This window comes from Podarcis gaigeae (assembly GCF_964106915.1).
Source record: "Podarcis gaigeae genome assembly, chromosome: 2".
In the NCBI taxonomy this organism is placed as follows: Eukaryota; Metazoa; Chordata; class Lepidosauria; order Squamata; family Lacertidae; genus Podarcis; species Podarcis gaigeae.
The window spans coordinates 20,783,365-20,809,487 of NC_139679.1; the positions used below are offsets into that span (position 1 = coordinate 20,783,365).

General features: G+C 45.7%; 1 protein-coding gene across 2 annotated transcripts in view; it reads left to right on the forward strand.

The window, feature by feature from the left end:
• Positions 1-26,123, forward strand: part of ANKFN1 (ankyrin repeat and fibronectin type III domain containing 1) — a 212,959-nt gene that overhangs the window by 147,393 nt on the left and 39,443 nt on the right. For both annotated transcript variants that reach the window (XM_083727441.1, XM_083727442.1), the window contains exons 10-13: positions 1,453-1,560; positions 12,655-12,754; positions 16,641-16,773; positions 19,954-20,070. In XM_083727441.1, coding sequence (XP_083583567.1) covers positions 1,453-1,560; positions 12,655-12,754; positions 16,641-16,773; positions 19,954-20,070 — 458 coding nt within the window. The remainder of the gene's footprint in view (positions 1-1,452; positions 1,561-12,654; positions 12,755-16,640; positions 16,774-19,953; positions 20,071-26,123) is intronic.

Consider the following 26,123-nt stretch of genomic DNA (forward strand, 5'->3'; position numbering starts at 1 on the left):
CACTGCCATTAGTCAGATAGATGGATCAATGGTCCGACTCAATACAACTCGTAATTGGGGAGGTTTTGCATTGGGAGACCATTTCTGATATAATGTGCATCTCCTGCAGTAGCTTGGGACACAACAGGAATGAGACCATATGCCTTGCCTTCCTGATTTGGTATGTTTCCAACAATTACCATTGGAATTAGCACCAGTGTCAGGCTTCGGGGAATTGGCTTGCTCACCCGTGGCAGTAAATAAGAAGATCAAACGAAAGGAACGTCTTAGATTCTTTAATAATCAAAGTGAGAGACAAAAGAACATGTCTCCCTAGAAATGGCGGTGCTCCCAATTAAGGCTTACACCCCCTCCATCCCTATTAATCTACGTCACTCCTAAATCTTGTAATCTGAGCTTGTACCTTCTGTGCTTTCTGTTCTGAGACTTTCTGAGATCTTCTCGACTTTGGGGAGGGCGGTGGAGGAATGATGTCCAACGACTGTGAATCTGTTAACCCTCTCTCTCCCAATGTTTCTTCTCCTAGCTGTTCCCCATCCAGTGTTTCCCAGCTTCTGCTTTCTGAACTATGCCCCTCTGCAAACCACTGTTCCAAGTCTATACTGTCTTCCTGCTCCTGGGAAGATTCAGGATCCAGATTAGGGGGAGGGGGTGGCTCCTACCATTCCTCCTTAGTGCAGCCCTTCTCAACATGGTCCCTGACAACCAGATATATTTATTTACTGAATTTATATCCTGCCCGTCCTCCTGAAGGAGCCCAGAGCAACAGACACATCCACAACAAATTATTTTTAAAGTAAAGTTCTAAAAGTAATTAAAACATTCTCTTGTTCAGTGATGTCAGGGTTGCCAGGAGCGGTGGCCTTCAACCCTGGGTAAGCAGGGATGTTCTCAAATTCCTCCTGAAAGTGTATAATGATGGAGACCACGGAGGGCATACCTCAGACAGAGAACTGCCACTGAAAAAGTCTGCCACAGAGTGGAATGGATCAGAATAGCTTTCCGTAATTCTATTTTCAATTTTCATAAGGTGACCCTCCCCATACTTAGCATTTAAATCTTGGGTCTCTAGTTGTTTTTTTGGACTACAATTCCCATCACCCCTGGCCATGGGTCCTAATAATTAGGGATGATGGGAGTTGTAGTCCAAAAAAAAACCCAGCTGGAGGCCCAAGTTTGGGAAACACTATTTAAATGCTAAGTTTGGGGAGAGGCCCCTGTGTGGGTTTTTTTCTGAAAAAAATCAAATCAAATCTCCAAAATGGTAGTAAAGTAGAAGCAGTAGCTATTTGGGAGGGAATTTCACAGCGTTCTGATCAAGGACAAACTTAAAAAAACAGGCTTATTGGCCAACTTTGTCCGGAGCCAGGAGATGATGAGAGCAAAGAAACGTTCTGCGTGGCCCCCTTTCCTCTGCCGCATTTCACATTGCTTATTTCTTTCGCTCAACAGACTGGAAAGACTACGATGGCCGAGAGCCTAGGCACAGGGGACAGGTCGAGGCTCTGGAACGTTTGCTGCAGCAGGTTAGGGCATCTCGTCCGAGTTACAGTTGCCGAGGTAAGGATAAAGTATCCTCCGTGGGGTAGGGCATCAGGCGAAGTCTCCGTGGCGCCTGTAATTTTAGCAGCTTCCTATCTGGGCCATACTGTCTCATTCATCAAGAAAGAGAAAGATATTAATATTGGCCCATCTGGAATCACTTTAGCAGACTATCTCGCTCTTCTTGCCTCTCCCAATTGGCAACGCGGCAAACATTTGAAGAGAAGCTTTCGCCAAAGCCTCTCTCTCATTTTCTCTCTCTCGTTTTCTCTCTCTCTCTCTCCTGCCCAGTAAATTGTTTCAGATCACAAACGCCAATTAATATGTTTAAAGACTTCCTGGCAAAGACAGATAACAGGCCTTAATGGGGCTGGTAATAATAATAATAATACATTTTTATTATTTCAGAAAACCCGGCTCAGGGTGGCTAACAACAAATTTAAAACACTTAATTATTGCAACAAAAAACAGCATAAAATACAGTATAAAATTGAATCACAATCAATTCAGAATTCAAAAATCAGTTTAGGGGGGAAATCCATCCAATAAACATTAGATGATCACCAAGGCTAGCTGGCTAAATTAGTCCTATTTGGGCCAGCGAGGAGACCAGGGGAGAATTAGCTGTGGTAGTGCCATGTTTTTGTGGAGCCTTGGGCAAGAGGCAGGCCATGGTTCCTTCGCACCCCTACAGCATGTGAAAAAAGAGGCGTGGCCCCAGAGCATGTACAAAGTGCTTTCCCTGACCATTGCATGTCCGCAGCCAGCCTCTCACATCAAGTGCTATAATAGATACCCACCAGCAGGGAAAATGGCAGCAGGGTTCAATGATGAGTAAGGTAAAGGTAAAGGGACCCCTGACCATTAAGTCCAGTCGTGACTGACTCTGGGACTGCGGCGCTCATCTCGCTTTATTGGCTGAGGGAGCCGGCGTTTGTACGCAGACAGCTTCCGGGTCATGTGTCTGGCATGACTAAGCCGCTTCTGGCAAACCAGAGCAGCACATGGAAACACCATTTACCTTCCCGCCGGAGCGGTACCTATTTATCTATTTGCACTTTGGCGTGCTTTCGAACTGCTAGGTTGGCAAGAGCTGGGACCGAGCAATGGGAGCTCACCCCGTCGCGGGGATTTGAACCGGCGACCTTCTGATCGGCAAGTCCTAGGCTCCGTGGTTTAACCCACAGCACCACCCGCGTCCCTTAATGATGGGTAATTTATGGTAATTTTCTGACTCCACCCATTACTGCTGCTGGCCGTGGTTTTAACTTTTAATATTGTTTGCTACAACCTTTGGACTGAACAAAGCAGTGTGGCTGCTGCCAGCAAAACAGGTGCTATAAATTCTCTAGGAAGCAATTCCAACTTGTAATGAAAAAGAGGCACCCTAATGAGTGCAGGGAAAAAGCAAAATTGCTGCATTTTAAATGAAACTGTCTCCCCCGTTCCCTTAGATGTAGAGACAGTTTAAAGCCCAGCAAGTTCTCTGTTCTTCATTCACGGGAGACAATGTGCCTTTGAAAACCAGGGCAGCAGATTGAGATACGTTCCAAAAGCCCATGTTCTCTGTGAGCTGTTGAAATGCGATTCAATATTTTTAATTACCTCCCCCCAATATATATATATAATGTTTTTCTTGAAATTATGGCTTTGTGAGAAAGGAACTTCAACCTCCCCCCCTCCTGCTTTATTAATAGGAGAAATCAAATTATTACAGAATTCTGATTGTCTTCCCCTCTCTACTGTCTCGCCTTGGCAGATTCTGCACAAGGAGCCCTCGATTCTTATGTGTGCAAATATGCAACAATGCAGACTAGCAAAGGTCTGCGTGTTCCTTTGCTGTAACTATGGCAACATACGCTCAATGTGAAAATGCCCTTTTGAAAAAGGAAAGGAATGTTGCATGGAAATAAATGCTTCTTTTCCCCCTTCCCTCCTCGCCACCTTCGAATTAGGGTCCCCATAAAGCAATCTGTTTTATAATGCGTCCTATTGAAAACCATTCTTTTTCCTCGCTGCTCTTTGTTATACTTTTGTGGCGCCTGCCACGGTGATGTGCGAACTCACTGTAGTGAGCATATGTGCGATTTGACATTCTGAAATGCATTACGACGGTGGTTGGGTGAGCAATTCGCACCACCTCTCTGGTGTAACCTCGACAGGAGTGAAAAGCTTTTTCAGCCTGAAGACAACATTGGATTTTGAAACAGTGACCCAAGACCATATATCGTGGTGGGTGGGGCCAGAGAGGAAATCTGGCGGAGCAGCGTACATAAATTTTATCACTGTGCAGCAAGCTACTTTCTTTTCTTTCTTTTGAAAATGATTTTTATTTGATTTTGCAAGCATAGAGTTATAAGATCCCCTCCATGGGTCTTATTGTCAACATTTTCAACTGCATATTATTTCATAATCCATATTTTGTACCTATCCATATTGTCTATAGTGTTTGTTACATTTCAAGTGTTATTAGAATCCTGCTAATGTTTTCATCTGCTTACAGTGGTCTCCTAAATAAATTATAATTTTCCCCCATTCCTTCTTAAAGTTTTTGTCTTCTTGGTGCCTGAGCTTTCCAGTCAGTTTTGCCATTTCAGCGTAGTCCAACAGCTTAGTTTGCCATTCCTCTCTGGTAGTGACCTTGTCTTCTTTCCACGTCTGGGCTAGTAGCATCCGTGTGGCTGTTGTCACATACATAGTCTTTTCTACTCCTTTGGAATATCGGTACCTACAATTCCTAATAAGAAAGCATCTGGGTGTTTTTTTTAAAATAAAAGTTATTTTAAACATTTTTTTCAATTAATTATATATCATTTCCCAGAATGCTTTTATTTCTTTACATGACCACCACATATGATAAAAGGGTACCTTCTTTTTCATTACATTTCCAGCAGATGTTTGTACTTGTCTAATACATTTTTGCTAACTTACTAGGAGTCAATTACCACCTGTACATCCTTTTCATATAGTTTTCTTTCACCGTGCAACATGCTGAGAATTTCAAATCAGTTTTCTATAACCTTTCTCAATCTAAAAGTTGAATATTGTGCCCCCAAGTCCCTCGCCCAGTGTATCATTATGGATTTAACCTGTTCATCTTTTGTATACCATTCCAGGGCCCTAGTCTCTTGTGACAGAGTGTTCCACCAAGTCGGGGCCGGTACTGAAAAGGCCCTGACCCTAGTTGAAACCAATCTAACCTCCTTGAGGCTCGGGACCTCCAAAATGTTGCTATTTATGAACCTTAAGGTCCTCCGCAGGGGATACCAGGAGAAGCATTCCTGTAGGTATGAGGGTCCTAGGCCACATAGGGCTTTAATGGTCAAAACCAGCACCTTAAACCAGACCCTGGAGCCAGTGCAGCTGGTAAAGACAGTTGGATGGCACCTTGCAGCCAAGCCCTGCAGCCAAGCTTGTGCCAAATGTATCATTCTGTTTTCCTTTGGACCACTCCAGCAAGGCTGAGAAGGTGATCTTGTCAACTGGGCTTGGCTTCACACCCAGATGCGCACTCCATTGTCTCTCGAGACAGACAGATGCCATCTCTGGCATCCCGGCTGCATTTTAGAGGCTCTGCAAACAGATCTGCTGTGGCTTTAGAATTCACTTTGTAATTTGCCGTTATCCTTGGGAGAGAGAGAAAGAGCTTTGGTTTCCAAAGTTTAATCTCCGGTGGGGGGAAACATGGATGATTACAAGCAACAAGGTCACCCATTTGTCTTCATAACTAGCGTAACCAGGTTACTACAATTACAGATTGCTTGGCATTGTATGGACCTAAGGTTGAAGAAGTTTTTTCCTCCGCCCAGCCCAGCCCAGCTTTTGTCCTTCTCCAATCCTACATTTCAAATCAACTCTTTGTAGTTAAACATATTGTTGTGATGATCTAAGGTAGGAAGGGGAGAACTTTTCATTGTAATGCTTACCCTTTGTTTTTTTGTTTTGTTTTTTTCGGTGGCACTTGCCCAGCAAAATACTGACGGACTAAGTCCGATGCTAATCCTTAAAAATGTTTGAATAGTAATTTGATCTGGGAGCTGCGGAACCAGCCCTTACCTCATTTGGCAAAGGGCAGAGGGGTTGGCTTTGGACGGCAGGATGTTTCAAGGCAAGGTTGGAACAGAGGCAGAGCTAGCGCAGATCTAGGGGCCTATTCTCATTACCCTCTCTGGGCATGACGGCCCACAAGCTTTCATCAACATGTGGTCTGGCTTTTAGCTGTGCTGCTGCATGATAAGTTATATGAATGCTGGTGTCCTGAACAGGAAGCCGGCGCAGAGCAAAGACTTTCATGTTGCAGTTGCAATAGGAAGTCGATGGGGAATATTGCACAGCTGCTCCTGTGCAGATTATCGACATTCTTATGTGTCGAAATGTTGTTACAGAGAACGTTGGAATACAGTGGTACCTCGGCCTCGGGTTACATATGCTTCAGGTTACAGACGCTTCAGGTTACAGACTCCGCTAACCCAGAAATAGTGCTTCAGTTTAAGAACTTTGCTTCAGGATGAGAACAGAAATCGTGCTCCAGCGGTGCGGCAGCAGCAGGAGGCCCCATTAGCTAAAGTGGTGCTTCAGGTTAAGAACAGTTTCAGGTTAAGAGCAGACCTCCAAAACAAATTAAGTACTTAACCCGAGGTACCACAGTGGTACCTCAGTTTACGAACTTAATCCATTCTGGAAGTCCGTTCTTAAACCCAAAACCGTTCTTAATCTGAGGTGTGTTTTCCCTAAGGAGGCCTCCCGCCGCCAGTGCCCTTCCACTGTTCGGATTCCGTTCTTAGACCAAGGTATAGTTCGCAAACCAGGACACTACTTCTGGTTTTGCGGAGTTCGTAAACCGAATCGTTCTTAAACAGGACTGTTCTTAAACCGAGGTACCACTGTATTGGAATGCTGGAAACATGTCTGTTTCTCAGATTTTGAACCCTGGGACACATCTCTCTCTCTCTCTCTCTCTCTCTCTCTCTCATCTATCTATCATTTATCTATCTATTTTGACTTAAATTAGGGACACACTTCTTTCTTAGGCCCTGTCCACATTAGAGATGAAAGAATCTGGTAATTTTGGTTCTCAAAATTTCTCATTTTTCCAGTATTAAAATCAGTTCTTCGCATTTCTGCAGAAATATGCATTTCCCCCCTAAAATCCTCATGAAAACTACATAATCCTAATGAGAACTACATATCTTTTAAAAGACGTTTGAAGGCAGCCCTGTATCAAGAATTTTTTAATGTTTGATGTTTTATTATGCTTTTATATGTGCTGGAAGCCACCCAGAGTGGCTGGGACAACCCAGCCAGATGGGTGGGGTATAAATAATAGAATTATTATTATTATTATTATTATTATTATTATTATTATTATTACAATGGAAGCATGTCTCAGACCAGCAGACTTGGGTCAAGGTTTGCAGACAAAGTTTGCCCCAGTGCAAGGTTTCCCAAACGTGGGTGCTCCAGCTGTTTTTGGACTGCAACTCCCATGATCCCTAGCTAGCAGGACTAGTGGTCAGGGATGATGGGAATTGTAGTCCAGAAACAGTTGGAGATCTAGGTTTGGGAAACCCTGCCCTAGTGTTTAAAGCAGGCATAGGCAAAGTCGGCCCTCCAGATGTTTCGGGACTACAACTCCCATCATCCCTAGCTAACGGGACCAGTGGTCAGAGATGGTGGGATTGTAGTCCCAAAACATCTGGAGGGCTGAGTTTGCGTATGCCTGGTTTAAAGGATCATGTAGGCCATCTCATCTTTGCTGGCTTGCTTCTCTTTCCATCCCTACGGCCTCTTCCACTGCTACTATCAAGTTTGCTCTTTAAAATGTGCCCTCTGTGAATGACGCCAAACCTATTTTGCCCAACCTCCGATTTATCTGCCAGACATCTTCCCAGGATTCCCTTCCCTCTCACTTCCCCAGATCAGTTATATTGTTGGTTTTAACGCAGTGAGACGACAAAGCCAAATTATATGGACCACCTGCAAACCATCTTCTTGAGCTGCTTAGCACCGAACAAGTTTTTGAGTGTTTCTTTGGAGGGGAGCAAAAATGAGCTCAGCCTTCACTAACCGGGTGCCCTCCAAATGCCCTGGTTTGCAAAGGCTACTCGATGCCCCAGTATTTGCCTAATCTTTGCGCTGCTCACTTCAGCCTTTGCACAAAGGTTTTTTTCTGCTTCTGTGGCCTTATCATTTATTGATGCAGCTTTGCATCTGCATATCGTTTTGCTGCCATGCAATTAGTACCACGCCACGTTATTTATTACCTAATTAAATGGCAGGCCATTCAAACACCTCCTTCCCGTGACTCCTAAATTATTATTATTACATATATGTGGCCATATAATCCCACGTCGGTATTTCTTGTCCCTGTTTATACAAGATTGTAAAAACAAAAGCAATCAACAGGGTGGAAATAATTGCCACAGTTTTTGTATGCAGATCATTTCGCAGTGGCCGTTAAAACGCTGGTGGAGTGGAGCCAAGCTATTTGACTAGCGAAACGGGTTGCTTTCCCCACTTTAAATCCACCCTGTTTATTTTAGTAGTATGATTACTTGATATTTCTTGATGTATTAAGGTGCCTTCTCTTCAGAAAGACAGGACTCCCTCATACAGGCATGCTCCTAACTTATCTGAGGTTGCAGGCAAATAACATAGTTAAAACTCATTTGCTTCCAAGCTAAGAGTAAGTATGAATGATCCTACCAAGGCAACTATAGGGACGCGGGTGGTGATGTGGGTTAAACCACCGAGCCTAGGTCGGCGGTTCGAATCCCTGCGATGGGGTGAGCTCCCGTTGCTCAGTCCCTGCTCCTGCCAACCTAGCAGTTCAAAAGCACGTCAAAGTGCAAGTAGATAAATAGGTACCACTCCGGCGGGAAGGTAAACAGTGTTTCCGTGCGCTGCTCTGGTTCGCCAGAAGCGGCTTAGTCATGCTGGCCACATGACCCGGAAGCTGTACACCGGCTCCCTCGGCCAATAAAGCGAGATGAGCGCCGCAACCCCAGAGTTGGTCACGACTGGACTTAATGGTCAGGGGTCCCTTTACCTTTACTTACCAAGGCAACTGCTATGTAGAGTTGCCATATTTCAAAAAGGGAAAATCCAGAATCTCCACGCACACAAAATGAAGTTTTTGAGATATTTTTATTTTATTTTTTTTATTTATTTTAATTTTATTAACAGATAAAACACATACATGTACATTTGCACAATACACATACACAACACACTACCTTATTTTCATAACATAAAACATACCTACATTTATATAATACCTGCCTATGCATACCTACACACCTACCCCACACGGACACCTACCAAGTGACTTGACTTCCAGCCATTCTTGTTACGCTACTTTATTTTTCCAACTAGCTTAAACGCATTTCATTATTTCTTTAATCTCTTCTTCTATCTTGACTTTCTCTCCTTTCACTCTAATCATTTTCTGGATTCACTCAATATCTGTCAGAAATTCTACTTTTTCCACATAAATTTTGATGTATTCCTTAAAGATAGCCCACTCCTTATCCACTTTTTGTGCCATATCTCCTCTTATCCTCCCTGTTCGTTTGGCAATATGGAAGTATTCCATCATTTTAGATAACCAGTCTGTTTTAGTTGGGACGCTGCTGCTTTTCCAATTTTGGGCAATCAATAACCTTGCCACCATAATTGCATACATAAATATTGGTCTGACCGTTCTTTTTATTTCCTCTGACATGATACCTAGGAGAAAGGATTCTGGTTTTAAGTTTCTGAGATATTTTAAAGGAAATTCACCAAAAAAACAGCACTTCTGACGTGGATGTGGGAATGTTCAGGGTGGGAGGAGAGGATATATGATGAATTAATATCCTTCCTAACTTGCGCTAGCAAGTTCCTTTACTTAGCAGAGTTTACATTCCCCTTTTTACATGCACAGCAGATAGTTGGTTGCAGGCTCGTGTAAGCCTCTCACTATTATACAATTATACAGTCTGTCTCAGATTGAATTGTACGTTCCTAGTAAGTTCCCTTGAATCCCTCTTAAAAGAATAATGACACCACAATCTTATTCAAAGTCAATAAAAGAAGTTTCCTTACATCAGTTCACAGTTGGATCCCTGAAGGCAGTCTTACAAATATGTACATGTGGATCTACCCCATATGGGGGGATAATCCCAGGAGGAACAGGAAGTTTCGGCTGGCTGAACCAAACACCCCCTTGCATGGCCACTCTAGGAAAACAAGGAATGTTGTATTTGACTGCCTCTCATGGATCACATCCCACAATGAGTTGCCATACATCCCGAACATTTTCGTGATTTTCGGAAATTCCGTCCAAACACTTATTTCCAACCGATGAATCCCGGATGTGTCCAGGAAAACCCAGACGTATGGCAGCCCTACTGTTATAACTCCCCCCCCCCCAAAAAAAAATAAACCTCTGTCACCAAAACATTTTGGTGGCCAAGCTATCCCCATCCAGGAAGGGAATTATTTATCAGCATCTGAATGTTCTTTATATTTGCATTAGGATAATGATGCTAAATTTATGCCTCATTTCTATCGCCTTTTCCAATGTGCAAATTATGGTGCAAATGTATTCATATTCTTTTAATAAAAAAATTGCTGAATGCACATATGGTTTTGGACATATGTGTTCAGAATTGTTAAGGAGAGGCAGTTGGATGCCTCCTTCCATGTGACAAGTTTAGGAGAAATCTCTTTTGAGAATTCACAAAAAAATAGATGTCAGGGTTTCCCCCGCCCATCTTCTTCAGCAAAAAAAGGTAAGCCTGACAACATTTTCAAATTTAATCTGGATCCTCCTCGTGCAACCTTTGATCTTGCCAATCAAAACAATGGGGCTTTGTAAAGCGGAATAATCAATCTGCCACAGGAAAAGGATTCAGTAGCTGCTATCTAGTTATTGTTCCTTTCCAGAGCAGACAAATTGAATAGGGAGATCTGCCAGGGTACATGATGCTCCTGTGTGTCCTTTACATTGGCATTAATGGAGAGGGATTGCTACTGGAATTTGGTTGCCCTATATTCCATCACTCAAAGTGCAGTTTCGGAGCACGGCATGAAATAAGTTTTTTAAATGGGGGGGTGCCTTTTCCAGACCCAATAAGTGTCCCTATTTTCTAGGGACAGTCCCCAGATTTCCAGAAGACATTTGATCCTGGAAGGTACAGTTTTCCTTAGGACACCCCTATTTTCAGCAAAGAAATGTTGGACAGTATGGAGGTATGAGACCCCCAAGCCTTCCTAGCTACATCCGCTTCATAAAATAGTAGATGGGACCCTGAGGATCATCTAGTCCAACCCCCTGCAATGCAGGAAAATGCAGCGGCCCCATATAGGAATCAAACCTGGAAACCTGAAACCTAGGCTGTAACCAACTGAGCTATCTCCTGCCTGGGCCAAGGAGATAAGTAACTATATAACCTTTAGAAGACAACTGAAGGCAGCCCTGTGTAGGGAGGTATTACTGTTTACTGTTTTATTATGTTTTTATATATAGTGGTACTTCGGGTTAAGAACTTAATTTGTTCTGGAGGTCCGTTCTTAACCTGAAACTGTTCTTAACCTGAGGTACCACTTTAGCTAATGGGGCCTCCTGCTGCTGCTGCCGCACAATTTCTGTTCTCATCCTAAGGGCAAAGTTCTTAACCCAAGGTACTATTTCTGGGTTAGCAGAGTCTGTAACCTGAAGCGTCTGTAACTCAAGGTACCACTGTATGTTGGAAGACACCCACAGTAGCTTTTGGGGATATCCTGTTCAATAACAACCATTTTATTATTTATTATTTATACCCCACCTATCTGACTGGATTGCCCCAGCCACACTGAACATTTAAAAAAATCTTGCCTATACAGGGCTGCCTTCAATCCACTGACAGATGAAGGGGGCAGGGGGTGGTTTGCCCTGCGTGCTATCCCGGTGGGGTGACATTGTGGCCGCTCCGCCTCTGCCCCTGGGACATTTGGTGCTCGCCACGCACCCCCAGGACACTCGTCGCTCTTCGCGCATACCACTTGATGCACTCACCTCTGACGCACGCCATGCCCTCTGCGGGTGGCGTGCTACGCCCCCTGGGACATGTGCCAGCCACGCCCCTGGTCGTACGCCGCTCCAGGTGCCGGAGCAAGTATTTCCCCCACTGCTTCAGTGTCTTTGAAAGGTTGTATAGCTACTTATCTTCATGGCTTGGGGGTAGGGTTGGTGTAGTGGTTAAGAGCGGTAGACTCGTAATCTGGTGAACCGGGTTCGCGTCTCCGCTCCTCCATGTGCAGCTGCTGGGTGACCTTGGGCCAGTCACACTTCTCTGAAGTCTCTCAGCCCCACTCACATCACAGAGTGTTTGTTGTGGGGGGGGGAGGGAAAGGAGAATATTAGCCGCTTTGAGACTCCTAAGGGTAGTGATAAAGCGGGATATCAAATCCAAACTCTTCTTCTTCTTCTTCTTGGGTTGCCACCTGTCCTATATAACACAGGATTGTCCTGTATTTCAATGTAAAATGCTACTTCCTGTATTGAAACAGCTTTGTCCTGTATTTCAGGTGGTTTCTCTCTCTCTCTCTGCCATGTTAGGGATCCTCTCCAAATGCATGTGTGAAATGTCATGTATTTAAGCTCTCGGTAGCCAGCAGACAGTTTTACAAATTTGTGTCTGTGTCTGTGTCTGTGTGTGACAAATTCCAGAGGGGCCACCCTGTTAAGCTACAATGGATTGCTTTGAAGTCACTTCAGCACCAGGTGGGGGGGAAATCGTTCCCCAACTGCCCCACCCCACCCTATCCTGTATTTTGCCAGAACAAAGGTGGCAACCCTACTTGGGGGTCACATAACTCCATACCCTCAGGTGAAAATAGGAACTTCCTACCACACCACATTTCTCCGATGGAAATAGGGACATTCTACGGAAAACTGGGACACTCTGGGAACAAATCAGAAGGCTTCTGTAAATCCAGGACTGTCCCAGGAAAATAGGGACACTTGGAGGGTCTGTGGTCTCAAAAAAATAAATAAATGTGCTGCCTAATATTTCTGCAAAACTCAAAATCACACCTCTCTCTTTCTTTTCTGTTATTCGTTTGTTTCTTTTTCATTCGCGTCTCCAGATAGTTCCAAATTGCAGAACGCAGGTCGCAAGCAATCTGTCTCAAGAAGCCTGAAGCACCTCTTCCATTCTTCAAACAAGTTTGTGAAGACTTTGAAAAGGTTTGTCTGGTGTGGCAGAATCTGAACTATGTAGCCAGAGCTCCCAAGAGCTTCTCTCTTACGTAAGCCTAGGCCTGATTTCAGAAAGTGCTCAGCACTGAGAAAGAAAAATATTGAGTGCCAGGGCAATAGTCACGTAGAAAAAGGCTTCACCGGATGACATTGGTGAAGCAAGGAAACTCACTGAGGAGCAGACGTCCTCTGAGAAGGGTCAAGGCATGGCCTTCAGATCTTACGGGATTCAGTAAATTAAAAGTCTAACTTGGGCTGCAGTCATGGCTTCCCCAAAAGAATTCTGGGGGCTGTAGTTTTATAAGGATGTTGAGTGTTGCTAGGAAACCCCTATTTTCCTCTCAGAGCTACAATTCTCAGAGCTGTTTAGAGACCAAACCCTCTTCCCAGGAAACTGGGAGTTTTAAGTTGGGGGGGCGCAGGGGGTAGCAGTCTGAACAACTGTAATCACCTTTAATAATCTGCTGTTTCCAAGAGTTCAGGGAATCATGCCATTTTCGTAGGATACTGCTTTCAATGTCTAGCACAGAAGGCTGCAAAACTGGGCATACTTCCCTGGGAGTAAGTCCTATTGAAGTCAACAGGATTGTATACCCTCCAATATTTCTCCGATGAAAATAGGGACATCTTATTCTATCATCATCATAATTTTATTATTTATACACCGCCTGTCTGACTGGGTTGCCACAGCCACACTGGGCAGCTTCCAACATATATGAAAACATAATAAAGCATTAAACATTTTTTAAAAACTTCCCTATACAGGACTGTCTTCAGATGTCTTGTAAAGGTTGTATAGTTACTTACCTCCTTGGCTTGGGGATCACATAATTCCATACCGTCCAACATTTCTCCAATGAAAATAAAGGTAAAGGTACCCCTGACCATTAGGTCCAGTCGCGAAAGACTCTGGGGTTGCAGCGCTCATCTAGTTCTATAGGATGAGGGAACCAGCATTTGTCCACAGAGAGCTTCCACGTCATGTAACTGGATAACTAAGCCGCTTCCAGCGAACCAGAGCAGCGCACAGAAACGCCATTTACCTTCCCACCTGAGCAGTGCCTATTTATCTACTTGCACTTTGACGTGCTTTTGAACTGCTAGGTTGGCAGGAGCAGGGACCGAGCAACGGGAGCTCACCCCATCACAGGGATTCGAACTGCCGACCTTCTGATCGGCAAGCCCTAGTCTCTGTGGTTTAGACCACAGTGCCAACTGTGTCCCTCCAATGAAAATAGGGACATCCTAAAGAAATGCAGGACATTCCAGGATCAAATCAGAAACCAGGACAGCTTCTGTAAATCCAAGACTGTCCCTGGACAACAGGGACACTTGGAGGGTCTGGGATTCTCTTCTGGGTGGTAAAACAAAGGATGAGAGACAAACTGTCCCACTGCTGAACAGCTCAGATTGTTAGGACATCCTTCCCGATGTTTAACGCAAAGCCTTTTGCTGCCCTTTGGGTCTTACTCTCTGGAGCGACGGAAAACAAATTTGTTCCATAGTCTTTTATGTGATAGCAGCCCTTTCAATATCTGGGGGTGGCACTGATGTTTCCCTTTGATGAAAATGGATCACTTCCTGGGCTTGCTTTGCTTTAAAAATGACAGCAGAAAGCCATTTGAATGCTTTCTTCCTGATCAAACCCATATCTGAAATTCCTCATATTTTTGGCTGTCCTCCCCTGTCCCAGTATAACCTGCCTGCCTCTGGAAGCTTTGGTCTCTGTGAATGAAAGTTATGCACAGGGCTGGATTCTGTCTTCTTTCATCACCGAGAGTGCTTGATTTTTTTTCTCCCCCCCCCCCTTTGTATTTTGATAAGAGGCTGGTTCTTTCCAAAAAGCTCCCCGGAGGTTCTTCAATTCACTAAATCCACTGATTAATGTATGTAGCTAATTACAAACGTAAATATTTAAAAGGAATGAATTTTATGTAAACAGTGCTACAGATACGCTGAACAAAATGATGCTCTGTTGCACTAGCGCACATCCAAAATAACCCCATTGATTCGGGTGGTCGTAGCACTGAATCATATTGCTATAAATCAAGAGGTCCTGCGATTAACTCTTTTCACACTGCATTCTGGGGGACCTTTAGAAGCTTATTAGGGGTGAAAAAAAATAGGGAATGGCAGACAAGTTCCCCTTAAAGACAGCTTCCCAGGGCTTGTTTTCCCAGCCAGAACTTAACAGAACTTCCAGCACCACTCAGATGGGCACCATTGCCATTGTAAGAGAACAAGTTCATTGTGAGTTCCAGCACCAATTTTTCAAGAAGAATAGCATTGAGCTTGCCTCCCCACAAACAATCGTCTGGGACCCTCCAAGTGTCCCTATTTTCCAGGAACAGTCCCACTTTCTGACATGATCCTGGAATATCCCGCTTTTCATTAGGACATCCATATATTCATCAGAGAAATGTTGGAGGGTATGGTAGGAAGTCCCTATTTTTTTGTTATGTTTAATTATGTTTTAAAATATGTTGGATGCTGCCCAGAGTGGCTGGGGCAACCCAGTCAAGTGGGTGGGGTATTATTATTATTATTATTATTATTATTATTATTATTATTATTGAATAAAGGTAAAGGATAAAGGGACCCCTGACCATTAGGTCCAGTCGTGACCGACTCTGGGGTTGCGGCGCTCATCTTGCTTTATTGGCTGAGGGAGCCGGAGTCCAGCTTGTGGGTCATGTGGCCAGCATGACTAAGCCGCTTCTGGCGAACCAGAGCAGCGCACGGAAACGCCGTTTACCTTCCTGCCTATTTATCTACTTGCATTTTGACGTGCTGTTGAACTGCTAGGTTGGCAGGAGCAGGGACCAAGCAACGGGAGCTCACCCCGTCGCGGGGATTTGAACCGCCGACCTTCTGATCGGCAAGTCCTAGGTTCTGTGGTTTAACCCACAGCACCACCCGCGTCCCTTTATTGTTGAATAGGCTGTCCTTATTTTCATCAGAGAAATGTTGGATGGCATGCCATTCCCCCCAGGACATCCTGGGACAACATGATACCCAGGGCATTCTGGAGCAGTAAAATTATGGACAAGAGAAGTCTACTGCCACAGTGGAAAGGGCAATGAAAAGTTGAAAGTTAGAAAGAGGGGAAATATTAAAACAACGTACCCGTATTTTTCGCTCTATAAGACGCACCAGACCACAAGACGCACCTAGTTTTTGGAGGAGGAAAACAAGAAAAAAAATATTCTGAATCTCAGAAGCCAGAACAGTAAGACGGATCACTGCGCAGTGAAAGCAGCAATCCCTCTTGCTGTTCTGGCTCCTGGGATAGCTGCGCAGCCTGCATTCACTCCATAGGACGCACACACATTTCCCCTTACTTTTTAGGAGGGAAAAAGTGAGTCTTATAGAGCAAAAAATATGGTAAGTAACAAAATCTAATTTGATTTGAATGAGTAACAAAATAAATGTACTTTTAATGAATGACTAAACAAATGACTACTCCCTCAATGAAAGCCACTGACTTATAACACACACATGTGTGTGTGCGCGCACACACACACACAAACATAATGCTTGATTTCCGAAGGCAGAAAAGTAAAAATCCTGCCGTACCACTTGTCTAAACAGAATTGCTATAAAAACTGACATTGTGAGTTGTTTTGCTTATACAGGGAAGGCAGTATCAACTCCAACATATTTGAAGCTATTTTGCAGTATTTGCTGGAATTTAGTTTTGGGATGTTTCTGGGAAATTCTCATTTCTGGGAACGACGTAGTGAAATCTGTTGCTTCAGTCATTTGTGAGGCCAGGATTAGGCAAATGAAATAGCTCTCTCTAGCTCTGAAATTCTCTGGCCTTCCCAGAACAGCCTTCGAATCACCTTCTTTTCTCATTTTCCCCCCCCCTCAGAGGGCTCTATTTAGCTGTGATATTTTATTACAAAGAGAATATGTTGGTCACCAACGAAGATCAGATCCCGATTGTGGAAATCGATGATTCTCACGCCAGTTCCATTATGCAAGATTTCCTCTGGTTCACAAAGGTACATTAAACATAACCTGCCATCTCCTCTTGATCAAACTCAACTGACTGGGTCAGTGCAAGGGGCGGCGGTGTCTTGTTTGGAGCGATGCACATAATCTACTTCCTTTTCACCAACAGCCAGGCCCCCTTCTCACCCACGTGCATTCCTGTGTTGTGTGAGAATATGTTGTTGTGAGCCAAGTCATACGTATATACTGTAGGGAACTGTAGGTGGAATTGAGACTGTAGAGAAGAGCCAGGCATGGTAAGACAGTTTTCTACAGGCTAAATAAAAAGTTAGCCATAGCATCCCTCCCTGGGAGGCAGAATGCTTGAACAAACTCAGCTGGAAGAAAGGGATTAATGGAGGAGAGAAGTCACAAGACTAGTAATCACTGGTGGAGGAAGAGGGGTGCGGGGGGAGCATACCGCCCCTGACAGCACGATCCTGGTGGGGTGCCATCATGTCTGCGCCCGCGCTGGGTGTCAGGCCCCCGCAGGCAGCGCACCACACCCCCCAGAACATGCGCCATGCCCCCCAGACGCACATCACGCCCCCAGGAGGCCAGCCATGCCCCCACCTGCTCTCTGCCCCCCAGTGCCAGAACATGAAGCTCCGCCACTGCTTGTAATTTTGGTGTAGTGCTTGGTACCAAAGTACTTTTTCGCTCTATAGGATGCACTTTTCCCCCTTCAAAAATGAAGGAGAAATGTGTGTGCGTCGTATGGAGCGAAGACGCCATAGCCCCGCGACCCTCTCCTGGCTAGAGAGGTGACGCGCGGCTATGGCAGGAGCCTCTATAGTCGTGTGTCACCTCTCCAGCCAGGAGAGCCGTGTGGGGCTAAAGAAGCCCCGCTTACTCTCTCCCAGCTGGAGAAGTGACGCGCGACTATGGCAGCAGCCTCTCCGCTGCGCCTTTCTGCTGCTCCCTGACCTGCTCTTTGGGGCTGGTGGTGGGCTTCCGCCCGCCAGCCCCAAAGAGCAGGTCGAAAGGAACCTGAAGCCTGGAGAGCAAGAGGGGTCGTTGCGCACCGACCCCTCTCGCTCTCCAGGCTTCCAAGGTAGCCGCCTGAACACACCTTAAGTGGCAACTTGTTTTAAAGCGGGAAAACAAGAAGGGGAAAATTCTCCCCCTCTCTGCGCAGCACCTCCTGCCGCTTCGCTGAAGGGGTGCTGGGCAGAGAGGGGGAGATTTTTTTTTTCTTGTTCTCCCCCCTCTAAAACAAGGTGCGTCCTATTGTCCGGTGCATCCTATAGTGCGAAAAATACGGTAGATGTTCAAAACTAGAAGGCCTCCCATCCCTAAACCAATAGATAAATCTCTGGCTTTGCTGAGCAATGTGCAGGATGCATGTTCGCAACCTGCAGCGTTCGCAACTCGCGTCTGCGCGTCTGCACATGCGCGGGTTGTGATTTGGCACTTCTGCGCATGAGCAAAGCACGATTTAGTGCTTCTGCGCATGCGCGACCGCCGAAGCCCAGAAGTAACCCGTTCCAGTACCTCCGGGATTTGGCGGTCTGCAACCCAAAAAAACGCAACCTGAAGCGTTTGTAACCCGAGGTATGACTGTATTAACGCTCTGCCTCAAATAAATTCAGTATTAAATAAAACAATAACAACCCAATGACTTCAAGCTGCAAGAAAGGAGATTCCAACTAAACATATGGAAAAAATTTCTGGCAGTAAGAGCTGTTCAACAGTGGAACGCACTCCCTCAGGAGGTTGTGGACTCTCCTTCCTTGGAGGTTTTTAAGCAAAAGTTGGACGGCCAACTGTCATGGATGCTTTAGCTGAGATTCCTGCATTGCAGGGGGTTGGACTAGAGGACCCTTGGGGTCCCTTTCAACTCTATGATTCTAGAACCCCAATTACAATTTTGTGGGTTTAAAGTAGTTCTTTGAGATGTAACATAGGACGTTTCAGAGCTGTCATTTCTAGGGATTGTAACATTTGTTACTATACAAAAGACAACATATCCTCAGTGCCAATAACTAAAAGGTAAAAAGGTAAAGGTAAAGGACCCCTGGACTGTTAAGTCCAGTCAAAGGCGACTATGGGGTTGTGGCAATCATCTAGCTTTCAAGCCCAGGAAGACAGCATATGTCCACAGACAGTTTTCTGGGTCATGTGGCCAGCATGACTAAACCGCTTGTGGTGCAACGGAACACCGTGATGGAAGCCAGAGCGCACAGAAATGCTGCTTACCTTCCCGCCACAGCAGTACCTATTTATCTACTTGCACTGGTATGCTTTCAACCTGCTAGGTTGCCAGAAGCTGGGACAGAGCAACGGGAGCTCACTCCGTCACGGGGATTCGAACCGCTGACCTTCTGATCGGCAAGCCCAAGAGGCTCAGTGGTTTAGACCATAGCGCAACCCTTTACCTTTACCTAAATAAAGGTACTACAAAACAAGGAATGAGGCACTGAAGGGGGCCTACACCATAGGCAAGATGTAATTATAGTTAGGGCCCCTGAGTGGTAGTCAGAGAGCTAGACACCAAGGATCCAATCACCAATGCTCAACCTACCTCACAGAGTTGTTGTGAGGATATATTGGTGAGGAGGGGAGCTGTGTGCATCACCTAGAGCTCCTTGAAGGACAGGTGGGATATAAATCAATCCATAGTGTTCTGGTTATGGACCCCCATACTTTCAAACTGTTCCTAGAAGACCATTCATTCATTCATTCATTCATTCATTGCCCCTGTAAAGCAGTTTTGATGCATCTGGGATCTGACTGAGGGAGCCTCGCCCCCATTCGGCTAAGTCTTTGGGCCATAATGGCACAGATGTCCTTTGACAGTATTTTATTGCTTAAAATCCCAAAGGGAAATAGACATGGGGCTGGTATTAGCTACAGCTTCATGGTAAAAGGGGGGAGGAAAGAGTCTCAAACAGCTGGCTAGACATTTTTGAAGAGTTAAGAAGTACCAGATGCAAATGGGACCCTCTCCTCTTGTCGCTTCTGGGCCCCACTGACAACACCCCGTGACCTATATTTTAATAGGATGGGTGCACAGATGGACTGGGAGAGATGTGTGCTGTTCACGTTGGCAAGAGACAACGTCATTCTGATCATTTATTAACAGTGCCACCCACAGAACTACAAAATGAACAGCAGCTTACTTTTTTGGGGGAAAAAATAAATCCTCTCTTTCTCTCTTCCCCCACAACCACCCACCCCAAATTTTGCAGCTTTCTTGTATGTGGGATGATATCAGGTGGCTGAGACAAAACATGTCTGTCTCCGTGTCATCATCCACCGCCCTCCAAGCCAGGCAGAAAATGCTCTCTGCAACAGCCCAGTTACAGGTCAGTGGCACTGGTGTATTTTTCGGTTGCAGGTTTCCACAGGTTTATGGCTTCGGAGGGCAGGAGGCAGCCAGCTGTCACTTGCTTCAGCACTTCCTGTCCTCTGGGGGAGAATTATCTTCTGCTGCGAAGCAAGCAGCAGAGTCCGACATGCCAGCCGGAGCTTGCAGGCGGTCAATAACAGAAAGAAAGAAAGAAAGAAAGAAAGAAAGAAAGAAAGAAAGAAAGAAAGAAAGAAAGAAAGAAGCAAGCGGGGGAGAAATTAGATGTGACACAGCAAATAAATAGCCCAGGTTACATGCTTAATGTAAGTGAATGGTGGCAGTGGCATAGTGTGGGAGGGGCCACAGAGGCATTTGTCCCGGGTGCAAAATTGTTAGGGGTGCAAAATTTCAACACCTGGCGCTGCCTCAATACAGCCCATTGCTGGGCTTCGTTGAAAATGTGAACCAGGAAGTGGCCTTTCCAGACAATGGAACATCTCTCTCTCTTTTTTCTTATCTCTGCGGCTGCGATCTCCTGGTTGATGCAGGGGCCGTTAGGCAGTTGGATGTGCATGCGTACTCCATCTGTTGCCCTCCCGCCCGCCCACCACCTCTGTGCAGTCCCGGGCACTGGCAACCCACGCTATGCCACTGAATGGTGGTCAGCAGGTGGTCTGTGGGCTGAATGGATCTGGCAGGACCTGCACACATTCATACACAGAGATAGACACAAGCACCCCTAGGTAATTGTGTGAGGCCATAGAGGCCTCCTGGCTGTCCTCTCATCTTGTCCTTGGAAGGTCATCCTCCAGATGAGCTGTCGGATTGTGTGACTTGCCCCTCCCGTTCCTAGTGACGCCATGTTCATGGAGAAACAAGTGGAGAGGCTGAGCCATTGGGGCGAATGGGACGCTGCCCCACCAGCCTCAGTCAGCCTTCAACCACCCCAATCCCCAACCTGCTTTCCAACTTACACCCAGTAATTAGTCTCAATGTTTTGCTTTTGTAGAACTCAACAGGGACAGGCACACCAACTCCTAGAGGTGGAGGTGTCTTCAGCCACCTCAAGATCTGCTGCCAGGGGCTAGGTCCCCTCAATGAGGAGGTTGAACACAGAGCCAAGCATGGCACAGTTCAGTGGCCAGCTCCTCCTGAGTGAGAGAGAGGAAGCCGTGTCACATTGCGCTCCATGCTCAGCCTCCTCCCGACAATGTGACGTCACACACACACATAGCATGTGATGTGCGCATAACATCGCACTTGTGCAATGGGGCCCTCAATCCTGGGTGCAAGACAGCACCTCTGGTCAGGGAAGGGGATGAGGGACAAAACTGGAATTTGTTAGCTCTCTCAATGGTGCTGGCATCATTGACTGTCGGTCTCCTTTGGCTTCCAAACCTCCAATCCCCAGTGGGCTCCAACCACCAGAGGGAAAGATTCTGACTCCCAAGTACCTTAGCAGGCACATGACAATCCAGTCCCAAGAAGGCCTGAAGAAGACTGCCATCAGTCCCAGGACTATGGTGGATTTAAGATAGGCACCTGCAGGACCCAGGAGGAACCCCAGGTGACGGTTCTGCTACCAGTTACAGATAGGTAGCCGTGTTGGTCTGCCATAGTCAAAACAAGAAGTGTGCATGCACACGAAAGCTCATACCAAGAACTAACTTAGTTGGTCTTTAAGGTGCTACTGGAAAGAGAAAAAAAATTGTTTTGGTTCTGCTACCGTTTGATTTTGATGACATTTTAGGTCACAGGGGTGGGGACTGTGATCCACAGGCCTGATGCAGCCCACCAGACTTCCCCCTTTGGCCCATTATGGCTAAACTAAACTCACCTGCCCCACGCTTGAAATCACATATAATATCAAGTGTGAGGCAGGTAGAAACACAGCTGGGCCAAAAAGTGGTTGGCGGACACCTTCAAAGCCCTGTGCATAATGCCCTGTGCAGTTCTTTGCATGCCCCAGCAACCAGCTGGTCACCAAAGTCTGTACCTAGTTGTCCACAGTGCTCTGAAGCCCTGATGATCAGCTTTCTGCAAGCCACGTACATCAAAACTGTTCAACTAACATCACTGCAACATCAAGTGATCAACAGATGAGATGCCCTACTGGCAAAACCTATTTGGTGTTTCACAACTTTCTGACTAGTTGCAGGACCTTAGCCAGACCTAGCAGAGAACACACAGAATCCACGGAAGCAATTGGCGACTTGGCTGCAGACAGGATAGATGAAGCAGGAACCAGGAACTTGTAGTTAGGTGTTTATTATATACAGTGGACTATTTACAGGAACAGAACACGGATCTTTTGCTGGCTCTCTCTGACACGACTCACAACTCCTACACTGACACACAGAACTCTGAACCTCTGCACTAACACATTCCAGTTAGTAGGCCATTAATTACCACTCCCTTGAGAGAGCTTGACCAATCAGGGAGCTGTCTCCATGCCTCTGTTATCAGAAAGGCAGATTTACTCCTTCACATGACCTTTTGGCTGTCTGCCAAACTTTAACTGACTCTGTGTGCGTAGCTGCACGTACACAGATTCCCAATAGCCCTACCTACCATGTGGCATAGCAGAGGTTTTCGGTGCCCAGGGCAGGTGCACACATACTGGGAGGGAGGGCTCCAGCCCAGGCCAGCCCTCACTGCCGACGCGACCGGAGTGACTCCCCTCCACTGGAGCAAAGCTGTCTGCCCACAAAGAGAGGGGGGCCCACTGGCCAACATGGCCCTTGGTGGGTGGAGAGGAACATGCTGGGGGTGCTTGCAGTGAGGGCACTTGCTTCGCACCCACTCAAAAGTTGTACGCCTGGGGCCACGGTCCCCCTAGCACTCCCCGCTCTAAGCCCCTGGCCCTATCCACATGTCAGATTTGGCCAGCTGGCCAGATCCAATCCCCACCCCTTGTTTTGCAGAGAAGGAGAATTCACCATGTCTCATAGGAGGGTCTAGTTTCCCGTCGATGCTCAGATGCTTACAGGTTTATGCTTACACAAGCATCCCAACCCACAAGTTGGCTTGCAGAGCTCAATATTTTCTACCTAATGCGCCATTCGCTGTGTGAGAAATGAATGCCGTGGAGAATTCAGCTTTTAAAATCCCATGCTCCCTCACCCGCATGTGCAAATTGTGCCCAGCTGCACAGCCAGCCTGAATAAGAGGCCCTGAGTTGTAGTCTGTTGCCCCTGTGGCAAAAGAAATAGAGCACTAATCGTGTTCATACGACCTCTTTATGATAAATAAAATAAGTCTATCCGACCTTCTGAGCAACTTTTTACGGGCAGCCGAAGAGAAGAGGGCCCGTAAGGATACAGAACGCCTACTGTGTGCATTAGAGGGCAATGCCTACAGCTAAAATAGCTACTTAAAGCCATTTCTAAATGGCAGTCACTGTGTTGGGCAGCTCTGGAGTGCTCTGGTTATAAACAATTTTAATAATGCTGTTCAGAAGTAAATAGTGTCTGCTAAGTGCAGATAAAGTCAGCCCAGGGTGGCTTTATCTCTCAGATGAGAATGTCATTAAGGTTAATGTCCAGGCGCTCTGCTTTCATACATGTACAATGTGCCACATTGTCAATTCAGCTTTTTCCTTTTAAACAGCTCCCACCCCTGACTCGCTGACTGTAGATCTTTTGAGAACTTCCAAAGCAAGGAGCATATTTTAAATGCTAGGGATTTTTCTTTTTTTTTCCTTTTTGAGACATCTGGGCATCTCTTCAGGAGCTGATTGCTACGGAGTCAACATGCCTTATAAGGAGGTACTTTATGGATGGATACGAACCCCAGCAATTGCCTGCCTAGTTTAGCATTCTGTTTCCAGTGGTGATTAGCCTGTACACATCTAGAAAGGCCCACCAGATTCCTCCGAGATGTTGACCTGGCCAGAATCATGATCTTGCAGGAAGTTCTGCTGCAGAAGTCCTGTTAGAATGCAGTGGTCCATTGTCTTATAAAGACAGAGAACTGATCTCACACATGGTAACTGCTGCAAGAATGTTTACTGCCAAGTATCAGAAGGAAGTAAAAAAATATATCCACAGGTTAAAAGAACAGTTGACTAAAATATGGGAAACTGGACAACTTTTAGGCTAACTATGGCTCCTTCGAAATTATTCATCTTAGCAGTTGACTATGTACAACTTTTGAATGTTTTAGTTTCAGCATATTAATGTAAAACAACAATGACAACAGTATTAAACGAATGGCAGCTGCGCAGCCATAAAACCCATGTACATCTCCCATTCATTTTGCCCTCAGGCCGATATTATTTCATTTCCTTTTTAAAGTCTCTCTCCCCGCCCCCCCCCCCTTCAGCTTTCATTCATTCTGCCAGAATGCTTTCATATTCATGGCCGAAGCTGTTTTCTCGAACACACTGTGCTTTTTATAGAAATATATTCCAGAGAAATCGACACATTCTGTAGCCCTAAACAACTCCAGCAAACGGCACCTTTCAGACTTGGTTGTATTTTTGATGCCCTTTCCACTTAAGAAGATAGAAACCCAGATACGTTACTGATGACGAAAGGAGAGTATCCCAATATGTCTCTCTGTATGTTGGCCTACGGTCAAGAGAGGATTCCGAACATGTGCTGCCTTATTACAGAGTCTAACATGTGAACCAACCCTATAAACCACAGATCTAAACCTTTGTGATCCTCCAGATGTTGCTGAATTGCAACTCCCATCGTCCTTGACCATTGGCCATGCTGGCCGAGGCTGGTGGGAGCAACATCTGGAGGGCCACAGCTTCCCCACCCCTGCTGTCAAATATTCATACATATTCTACCCAGCCGTCCTGGCATAACGTTTCCTTAGCTGCACTGAGGGATACACGGAGAGAGAGTTTCAAACGGATCTCCATATTGGATTAATTCTCCTTCCTTTGAAGTAAGTGTGAAAACTCCCATTACCATCTGTGAGAAGAGATCTAAGGCAATGGATGTGGTCCATTTCCATTAAAGCTCAATGGGAGCTTTGCCATTGGTTTCGGTGCGATGTGATTTACGGCCTATGCCAGACTCCTTTTCTTGTTCTCTCTCTTTCTTTTCCATTCGTGTTTGTCAATTAACTGGCAACAATGCAGCGGAATGGAACGTTTGCCTCACTTTCAGCTCAGTGGCATAAGAGGGGTTCACAGTTCAGCGGCAGAGCACATGTTCAGTGTGCAGACAGATCCATGCTCAAACCTCAGCAGAAGGGAGTATCGTAAATCCTGGAAAGCTGTTGCTACCAGGAAATGCTGGTCTAGATGGACCAACGGCCATACTTGCTATAGGGTCATGGCACATATGTCACCCTTCGTCTTTACAATGTCTTCTGACCTATATATGTGTGTATGTATGTATAGATTGATATAGGTATACAGCCATACCTTGGTTGTCAAGCGGAATCTGTTCCGGAAGTCCGTTTGACTTCCGAAAACGTTCGACAACCAAGGTGCGGCTTCTGATTGGCTGCAGGAACTTCCTGCACTCAATCGGAAACCGCAGAAACCGCGTCGGACGTTCGGCTTCCAAAGAACGTTCGCAAACTGGAACACTCACTTCCGGGTTTGCGGCGATCGGGAACCAAGCCATTTGAGTACCAAGGTAGGACTGTATTTGAACTGTGGCTACATAATTACTGGACAAGATACACAGTGGTAGCTTGGTTTTCAAACATAATACATTCCGGAAGACCATTCCGAAATGTTTGAAAACCGATTCATTTACTCCCGGAAGCATTTACTTACGGAAAACTCAATACAGAAGCACATTCGACTTCCAAAAAGTGTTCTAAAACAAAAGCAGTTACTTCCGGGTTTTCGGCGTTCAAAAAACAAAATGTTCGACTTCCGAGACATTCGAAAACCGAGATACCAGGCACAGTGAGTCTGTCATTGCAGCACATCTGCAGACTCACCAGGAGGGTTATAGGCAGCTGCTCATGTTTGGAATTTACCATCTTGCAAAAGTGGGGAAGGTGTAAAGCTGATGTTGTGGATATTTTAAAGGCCCAGCTGTTATGCTGTCTTTTCCTCTTGCATTGGCCAGCTGTTCTGGTAGCAGTTCCACTCAG